Source organism: Nannospalax galili, unplaced genomic scaffold, assembly GCF_000622305.1.
Source record: "Nannospalax galili isolate Female #2095 unplaced genomic scaffold, S.galili_v1.0 scaffold1328, whole genome shotgun sequence".
NCBI lineage: Eukaryota > Metazoa > Chordata > Mammalia > Rodentia > Spalacidae > Nannospalax > Nannospalax galili.
Genome location: NW_008358795.1, coordinates 750,792 through 759,578, shown reverse-complemented (window position 1 = coordinate 759,578; position 8,787 = coordinate 750,792). Strand labels below are relative to the sequence as shown.

The 8,787-nt window shown below is 51.6% G+C and overlaps 2 protein-coding genes across 4 annotated transcripts in view; one reads left to right on the top strand and one right to left on the bottom strand.

Moving 5' to 3' along the window:
* The first annotated feature begins 690 nt into the window (after nt 1-690).
* Nucleotides 691-4,946, top strand: Fibp (FGF1 intracellular binding protein). 2 transcript variants are annotated; one of them, XM_008822225.3, is made up of 10 exons: nt 691-884; nt 1,077-1,275; nt 1,448-1,574; nt 2,530-2,630; nt 3,079-3,233; nt 3,519-3,627; nt 3,702-3,765; nt 4,019-4,105; nt 4,195-4,292; nt 4,773-4,946. In XM_008822225.3, exons 1-10 carry the CDS (start codon nt 800-802, stop codon nt 4,840-4,842), a joined length of 1,095 nt encoding a protein of 364 aa, XP_008820447.1. In that variant the 5' UTR covers nt 691-799; the 3' UTR covers nt 4,843-4,946. The 2 variants fall into 2 exon arrangements, with proteins under 2 accessions (XP_008820447.1, XP_008820448.1); XM_008822226.3 differs by having other exon boundaries at nt 694-884; nt 3,079-3,212.
* A 139-nt stretch (nt 4,947-5,085) lies between these two features.
* Ctsw (cathepsin W) overlaps nt 5,086-8,787 on the bottom strand; it is a 6,244-nt gene continuing 2,542 nt past the window's right edge. Inside the window, exons 3-11 of one of the 2 annotated variants that reach the window (XM_008822224.3) lie at nt 8,042-8,126; nt 7,067-7,180; nt 6,465-6,619; nt 6,271-6,367; nt 6,109-6,189; nt 5,894-6,019; nt 5,677-5,741; nt 5,398-5,604; nt 5,086-5,315 (exon numbers count right to left, since the gene is read on the bottom strand). In XM_008822224.3, the coding sequence (XP_008820446.1) occupies nt 5,205-5,315; nt 5,398-5,604; nt 5,677-5,741; nt 5,894-6,019; nt 6,109-6,189; nt 6,271-6,367; nt 6,465-6,619; nt 7,067-7,180; nt 8,042-8,126 (1,041 nt within the window). In that variant the 3' untranslated portion in view covers nt 5,086-5,204. The remainder of the gene's footprint in view (nt 5,316-5,397; nt 5,605-5,676; nt 5,742-5,893; nt 6,020-6,108; nt 6,190-6,270; nt 6,368-6,464; nt 6,620-7,066; nt 7,181-8,041; nt 8,127-8,787) is intronic. The other variant, XM_017795361.2, reaches the window with a different exon arrangement.

The window sequence follows — 8,787 nt, the reverse complement described above, 5'->3', positions numbered from 1 at the left end:
TCTCTCTCTCTCTCTCTCTCTCTCTCTCTCTCTCTCTCTCTCTGTTTATAGCACCACCTAGGAAGATCAAAGGACAACCTACAGGAGTTGGTCATCTCTTACATTATGTGGGTCCTGAGGATCAAACAACTCAGGTTGTCAGTCTTGATAGAAATTGCCTTTACCCACTGATCCATCTTACAGGCCCCAGTGTGGACCTTTTGACTGGTTTATGAGTAGACAGAGTGGACAGCCTTAGTAGATAAGTGAACCTGCCGATGCATACTCCTAGGCAGAGCTCTGAAAGGCTTTAAGATAAGTCACCTGCTCGTGCGGGGGCGCAGAGTGTAAGGAGAAAAAAGATGCTCATCTGCCTAAAGGACTGGCAGCAGGGCCACACATGCAGGTTTAGGATACAGCCTCGTGAAACCTCTGATTTAGAATACAGGATGAAGTTGAGGGAGCTCAGAGAGGGCGGAGAAGATGCTAGAAAGACATTTGCAAGACTGGGGAGACTGGCAGGAGGCACCTCGGACACCCTCCTGAAAACCTCTGGCAGAAAATAGAATAGAGAGGGCGCAGGGGTCTGGGATTCCTCCTCCCCGCAGAAGCAGCATCCACTCCACAGTGCAAGGTTCTACCCTGTGCCCTAGTTACCTTCACCCTACCAGGTCCGTCCCGGAAGTGGTCCTTCCTTAGCTCCGGGTGCCGGGAGCGGAATCTCTGCGCTCCCGGAAGTGCCTCTGCAGCTGCACCCCAGGGCTTGGGACTGTGCTAGCTAGCTCCAGAGCTCCGGGGCAATCCCGGGCCGTGCATCGCCATGACCAGCGAACTGGACATTTTCGTGGGGAACACGACCCTCATCGACGAGGACGTGTATCGCCTCTGGCTGGATGGTTACTCAGGTCTGTGCCGGGAGGTCGCTCGGAGGGAGCAGTGGCTGTGTATGCGAAAAGGGGCGTGGCTAGGACCGGGGCTTCCTTTCGGGAAGTGGGCAGACTGCTAGGACTAAGGGATGGAGGGGTATTGGAGCTGGAGCCCCAGGAGGGCCTCTGGGATCAGCAACATGGGGCCTTAAGGTCGTGCCCACTCCCCAGTGAACGATGCGGTGACCCTACGAGTCCGTTCCGGAATCCTGGAGCAGACGGGCGCCACGGCGGGGGTGCTGCAGAGCGACACCATGGACCACTACCGCACCTTTCACATGCTGGAGCGTCTCCTGCACGCTCCGCCTAAGCTGCTGCACCAGCTCATCTTCCAGATCCCTCCCTCCCGACAGGCGCTCCTCATCGAGAGGTGCTCACCTGGGGGACGACGGGGATGTCAATCTGACCTATACCCATTTTGCAGGCTGAAACTGAGACCCAGGGAAGGATGGGAAATTAGAAAGTTGAGAACAGAAGGAACCATCCTAGGAGCCTTTCCCCCTCCTTTATGGACCATCAGTGATGTCCTTTGCTTCCACAAGGTACTACACCTTTGACGAAGCCTTTGTGAGGGAGGTCCTGGGCAAGAAGCTGTCCAAGGGCACCAAGAAAGACCTGGACGACATCAGTACCAAAACAGGCATTACCCTCAAGAGCTGCCGGCGGCAGGTGAGTTCCACAAACACACATACACCGCATCCCATCGAGTCTACCCTTTGATCCTTAAAAAAAATTTAAATTTATTTTTATTTTATGTATATCAGTGTATTGCCTGCATGTATGTAATTGCACTGGCGTTGTACAGTGCCTGGGGAGGTCAGAAGAGGAAGTCAGATCCCCTGGAACTGGAGTTGGGACTGTTGTTAGCTGCCATATGGGTGCTGGGATTCGCAGCCAGAGCTCTTAAAGCCTGAGCCATCTCTTCAGCCCCCACCTTTGGTCCTTTTGCACACTGCCCCAGCTCTGGTTCTAACCTGTGATAATTGCAGCAGCTTCTTGTGTAGTCTCTTCCCATACTGTGTTCCTCCGAATTCATTCCTTCCCTTATGGCCAGAGTGACCTATCATAGGGCCAATTCTGACCCTGGCTTTTTCTTGCTTGTAGATTTTCATTGGCTCTCACTGTCCTTAACCTTGACCTTCAGGGCTCTGATTTGTCCCTGCAGACCTCTCTAGGCTTACTGTTCTAGGCCATATCTACCCTTTGAAGTCCACAGCAAGGGGCTGGATGCCACCTTACCCATGAGCCTTTTTATTGGTGTTAGAAGTAAAATTTCTGGGTCCTTGGGTGCCTTTCCTCTGTGTCTCAGACTCCTGAGTTCCCCATGTGTGGCTTAGCTCATTTCAAGTTACTCAGGAGAATCCATTCCACATCAAGCTCTCAAAGAATCAGAGAACATGATCATACGAACTTAAGGCAGGAGTAAATTTATTTTATTCCAAGGAAAACTACCAAAATCTGACCAACGTTTGTTGAATTAATAACAGCTGCTAATAGTTGAAGACTGACTAGTGATAAATCAGCATCAACCACTGGATAGGTGGGTAGGAGAGAGGGTCCAATAAGCATTTCATTACATAAACACCTTCTGACCAGTCTTATCCCTTCCTTAACTGCCCTACAGTTTGACAACTTTAAGCGAGTCTTCAAGGTGGTGGAAGAAATGCGGGGATCCCTGGTGGATAATATCCAGCAACACTTCCTCCTCTCTGACCGCTTGGCCAGGTAAGGGGCCAGCCATCTTCGTACCTGTCCTTGTCTTCCCTGGCCCTTAGACTGATCCACCTTTCCCATCTCAATCCTCTTAAGCTCATTATCCTCCAGGATGGTGATTCTATTTATGGCCTATGTGCTGGATCAAACCAGTGTGGGTTAAGTCCCAGTCCAGCATATGTAAAGTATTTAGAATGTGCTAGAACCCTTTTGGTCTTTTCTATTGTATTCCCTAGAAAGCCTTTGTACAGATGAAAGGTCCATAGAGAAGTGATCTGTGGTTGGTCACATGATGAGTTAGGGCAGAAGCAGGCCAGAACTAAAATGTTTAGCTGAGGTTGCAGGTGGAGAAAAAAAATTCGACAGTAGTTATTAAGTGAGCTTACTGCTTGAGACATGGACATAAGCCCCACAAGGAGGGATTTCAAGTCCTGAGAAACTCACTGTCCCCTATCTGCAGAGATTATGCAGCCATCGTCTTTTTTGCCAACAATCGCTTTGAAACAGGGAAGAAAAAGTTGCAGTATCTGAGCTTTGGTGATTTTGCTTTCTGTGCTGAGCTCATGATCCAGAACTGGACCCTCGGAGCCGTCGGTGAGGCCCCCACTGACCCAGGTGCCTGAATCCTCCTTGCCAGCAGTTTCTCAGTGCCCAGTGTCCTTTCTTCTTCAGCTCCAGCCCCGCTCTACCTCTGCTTATGGTTCACTCTTTCTACACACACCTGGTCTACAGACCAAGGGCCCTGCTACTCATATGGCCTGGGGCTCATGATTACACCTTCATGTCTGAGATCCCATTTTCTCTTCTGTGAGGTACAATGAGATAGTGAGTGAAGAAGGCTCAGGATTTTATAGGATGAGCTATCACCCACCCACAACTTCCTTCCTGGGCCTCACACAGACTCCCAGGTGGACGACATGGATGTGGACTTAGACAAGGAGTTTCTCCAAGACTTGAAGGAGCTCAAAGTTCTAGTAGCTGACAAGGACCTGCTAGACTTGCATAAAAGGTGACCTTGGGGTTCCGTGGGACAGGGTGTAAACTGGGTTTGGGGGGGTTTGGTATGACCCTGTGTTCCTACAGCTTGGTGTGCACCACCCTCCGGGGAAAGCTGGGTGTCTTCTCTGAGATGGAAGCCAACTTCAAGGTCTGTGGCCTCTCCCTTTAAGGTGTCTTCAGCCTCTTGTGCTCTACCCGTTCTGAGATTAACCAGCAGGTGGCACTACTGTGCCCTCTGTCTGCCTATGAGGGGAAACCAGCTCATAAACAAAGGGGACCTGGTTGATTGAGGGAGGTGGATAGATTTGGGGAGGGGCTTGGCCCTCTCCCCAGCCTCAGTGCTCAGCCCCAGAAGTGCTTCTGAGGCAGAAGACAGAACTCCCAGGATCCCTGCCCCACAGAACCTGTCCCGGGGGCTGGTGAATGTGGCCGCCAAGCTGACCCACAATAAGGATGTCAGAGACCTATTTGTGGACCTGGTGGAGAAGGTGAGCAGCCCTGCCTGTCACCCTCTGACTCCCACCCATCCCATCCATGAGGTATAGTGGTTGTGCTCCATGTTCCCTTGGACCAACAGTTTGTGGAACCCTGCCGTTCTGACCACTGGCCACTGAATGATGTGCGGCTCTTCCTCAATCAGTATTCGGCATCTGTCCACTCCCTAGATGGCTTCCGGTGAGAGACCTCAGTCCTGTCCAGTTCACTTTGATCTCCTGTAGACTCAGGGTTCCACTGGGGGGTGAAAGACTTCTAATTTAGCTTTGTGACCTTAGGCAAGTTACTTAACGCCTCTTCTTCAGCTTGCTTATATGTAAACAAAAATCAGAAATCATAAGAACTTATGAGGACCAAGTGACCCGGGGGCACAGCCCCCGTATATTTACCTGGTATGTGCAAAACCCTAAGTTCTAGCCTCATCACTAGGGGAAAAAGAAAAGCTGGCATGATGGGTCAAGTCTGCAGTCCCAGCAGAGGCCAGAAGAGACTGGCCAGCGAAGGCCACAGAGTTGAGACTGTTTCCAAAAAGAAATGATCCCCAAAACCTATACTTGATGAGTTAATGGATAGAAAACACAGCAGTGCCCCAGACATGGTACTGAGCAAATACTGGCTATGGTTGCTGTTAAGTTATTATGGTTTCTGTTTTCATTACAGGCACCAGGCCCTCTGGGACCGCTACATGGGCACCCTCCGTGGCTGCCTCCTGCGCCTCTATCATGACTGAGGCCCTCTCTCTCCCTCCTGCGTACACTAACAATAAAGTTTCCATGAATTTGGAGACTAGTCCCTGTTCCAGGTCTAAGAGCCTGTGGGGCCATGCACAACCTGCACGTGTGTTCTCGAGTGCCGTGATCATGTGTAAAGATGTGTACACTGTCCCCTCAGGAACTAAGCCATGACATAGATGGGGTCTTCGCTCCTCAACCCTCCCTCTACACCCCAGCTGAGTCTACTTGGGAGCCAGGAGTCATGTCTTAGTTTATTTAAACCATATGGAGAAGATGGGGAGGGCAGGCAGAACCTCAGGGTAGGGCTGGCAAGGAAGGCAGCTGCCACATAGGAGAAGTTGAGGAGGAGCTGCTGCCCTCAAGGTGGGCAAGAGACTGGCAGCTTCTTAACTGGTTGGCCCACTCGAGCTGTGAATGGGTACTTGGTGATGCCACAGGTATTGTTCCCCCGGTGTAGCCTGAAGTAGCCCTAGAAAGTTAGGGAGCATCAGGGCCAAGTGGTGGAGAAGAACCAGTATGCTCTAGCCCCTCCTGCAGTCAGCTGTACTCACCTTCTCACCCCAGTGGGCTCCCCAGGAGTTCTTCAGGATCCAGTATGGGGTGGGGTGGCGAGGTTTACGAGACTGGGATGAAGTCATCTCTGCCTGCATGCCCTCCTCTGTCTTGCTCTTGCCAAAACCCACCAGCAAGACAGAATGGTTCACATATCTGGGGTCACAGGTGCTGGGTGTGGCCTTGATCACACCCTTTTGGTAATGCTACAGGGATGGGGATGCAACTGAGTCTGGGGCCATCTCCCCTGTGTGCCCCCCCACCCCCATCCCACCTACCTGTAGTAGCTCCATGTTGATTGTCACGGTGATTGGACCATGGGCAGCCAGATACCCAGCAATTACTGGAGATAGAAGGTGCTATCAAACCCTGTCTACCCCAGGGCAGCTCTTACCAAACAGGTACGGACGGTACTGTCAAACCATGGCTGGACCTGTCTGCCTCCATTCTTGTTTCTCCATCCCTGTCCCCACCCCCACATCACTCTAGTCATACCCTGCTCATTACTGGACAACATGATGAAATCCTGGATCCAGGCCACCTTCTTGTACTTTTTAGCCAGGCACCTGTGGGGTTTGGCATGCCTCTGGAATGGGTAATCCTTTTCGCTAGCGAGGCCGCCTAGAGACAAGCAAGTCCAGGGAGGAGTCTTGGATCCTGAATTCCTCACCCCCACCCCTGCCATCCTCCAGCAGAGCTCAGTACTCAACTGTTGTTGAGGACAGTTATATATGCATCCCACACAAAGCCGCCAGTGCAGCCATTCCCACAGCGATCACAGTCCAGCAGCTCTGGGATAGAAAGGGACAGCATAGGTAAGCAGGCCCCTGGCCATCTTTCCCTGTCACACATCTTTCTTCTCCCTGCAGTACCCTGCACAGAGACGTCCACAATCTGGCGGTATCTGATGCGCCACAGCGCCTCGATGTTGTCGGCTGCAGCTATGGCCCAGCAGCAATTGCACTTTTCCTGGAGGGTTTGAGAGTTGGGTAGGGTAAGGTGCTGAGATCTGGCTCCTCTCCCACTCCTTAGGGTAGACTGGGTCAAACTAGGTGGGGGTAGATACCTGGTCCTTGATAGGCGAGATGATGTCAGTTGCCTTGCGCCAGTCACAGGTGGGGGGCACTGATTCCCCCCACTTTTCAGACTCTACCTTTTTTCCCACAGTGGGGTACCTTTCAGGTATCTTCTGATGCCCATACAGCTGACCAAACTCCTCCTCTAGGGGCAGACAGAGCCATAGAGATCACAGGGCTGACAACCTTTCCTGTGTTCTGCCTCTCTCACTCCAGCCATCCTCAACCTTGACCCTTTCTGTTTTATGTGATACCATGGGAGGTGCCAGGCAGAGATATTGAGGCCTTGAGAGGGCCAGCTCCCACTGGTACAGTCTCCCACATTGGCTGTCTCTAGCTCCTGGACTGGGTTGGGGCACTGGTGGTAGGATACACACATCTTCCACTCTGAGATTTGGTCTTGACACTTCTACTCCAGCTGGTCTTGACAGTGGAAGATCTGCTCTCTGCTAGTCTCCCTGGAAGACTGCTTCCCTACCCACCACCTCTAAGGCTAGGAGGGTTCTGGTACCTGTGAGGTCACTGAATGGAGTCATCCCAAACTCTGCTGTGCCCCTACCTACCATCTCTAAGGCTAGGAGCGTTCTGGTACCTGTGAGGTCACTGAATGGGGTCATCCCAAACTCTGCTGTGCCCAAGTCTTCCTCTTGAAGCCGCTGAGCCTGGGCTAGGTTGTGGGCAAAGATGTCCAGGCGGCGAGCATATTCTAGGCCAAAAAGGAGTTGTCTCAGGACAGGAAGTGGCCACTGGCTGGACATTCAGCGACTCAGACCCAGCCAGGTGAGTACTGGCTCTTTCCTGTACCCACCCCCAAACCCCAGGCTCCACTATAGACACTGGACTAAGAAAGTGGTTGTTATCCAGCCCACCTGAGGTTAAGAATTCCCCAGAGGCACCCAAGAGGCATTTGCCCACCCTGGGGGAAAGCTGAGCAAGATTTGTGGAGACAGTGACTCAGAAAGGAAAGTGAGAGTGTCTGGAGACATGTTTCCTGCCAGGCCACCTCTGGGCTGGCTGCACTTCCCCCCAACTTCCCTTCACACTTCTGACCACAGGTGTAGAGGTGGAGTAGGGAGTGGTGGGGAGGACGGTACACGGTGCACACACACAGACAAGCCCTTTGTGGGAGATGAGACCTCCACAGAAGGCAACAGAACTGGCAGCTAGGCTTGCCAATGGCGGGGGCGGGGATCTACAGGGCAGGAATGGGGACAAGGGGTGCCACCTTAGGGACAAAATGGGTATCCTTGGAGATTTGCTAAGTGAAGGCTTGACCAGATGGTGGTCCTCTACCCACTGCCTGAAATTATAAGGAGGTGGCTACAAAGTGAGAGGATCCTGTAAGGTTGGGACAGACAGGTGCCTAGCAGCCACCACTTACCCTCTGACTTAATGGCAAACCATGATCCTGTGCCCACCATGCATTGTTGAAAGTATGGAATCTACCTTGGGCCATTCCTGTCCTGTTCAGAGACCTGGACCAGGTCTGTTCCTCACCCTGAGCCACAAGTTCATCTATTAAATGGGCAGAGGGAGGTTGGCTTGGGAACATCTGTGCCCACGATACCTGCCGGGCTTGAGTAACTCCGGTTGAACTGGACCTGGAACAGCTTGAAGATTTCTATCAGCTCCATTGGTCGGGGACCTGAATCCTGGCAAGAAGCCATGGTGGAGAGAGGTACAAGTGCCAGAATCATTGTGAACCCCACCTTACCTCCAGCCACGTAAAGACTGGGCTAAGGGGTCATTAGGAATCTCTGTCTCAGTGTAAGTAACCGTTTGTTAGCTTCAACTGCTCCTCAGAGGAATGGGAAGGACAAAGCCAGGTATGATGGCTCACCCAGTGTTCAAGGGCCTGAGGCAGGAGGATAGCTGAGAGTTTGAAGCCAACCTGGGGTACATAAAGCACAATCTGAACTATGGAGTGAGGCCCTCCCTGTCTTTAAAAAAAAAATTCTAAAGCTGGGTGTGGTGACGCATGGCTTTAGTCCTAGAACTCCATTTTGATTTGTTTTGTTTTGTTGAGACAGAGTCTCCCTGTAGCCCCAGCTGGCCTGGAACTTGCTATGTAAACCTGGCTGGTCTCAAACTCACAGAGATCCACCTGACTCTGTCTTCCAAGATTAAAAGGCTTGTGCCACAATGCCCTGTCTTGTGAAATTTTTAATTGGAAAAAAAAGTTTAACTGCTTTCTTTCAACAGCCTATCTTGTTTAGAGAAAAAGACAAGCTTACAGCTCCATCTAACCTGATGTTGACTGATCTCGTGTTTCTTACTTCAAGTGAAAGCTGCTTAACTTCTTCACCTTACTTT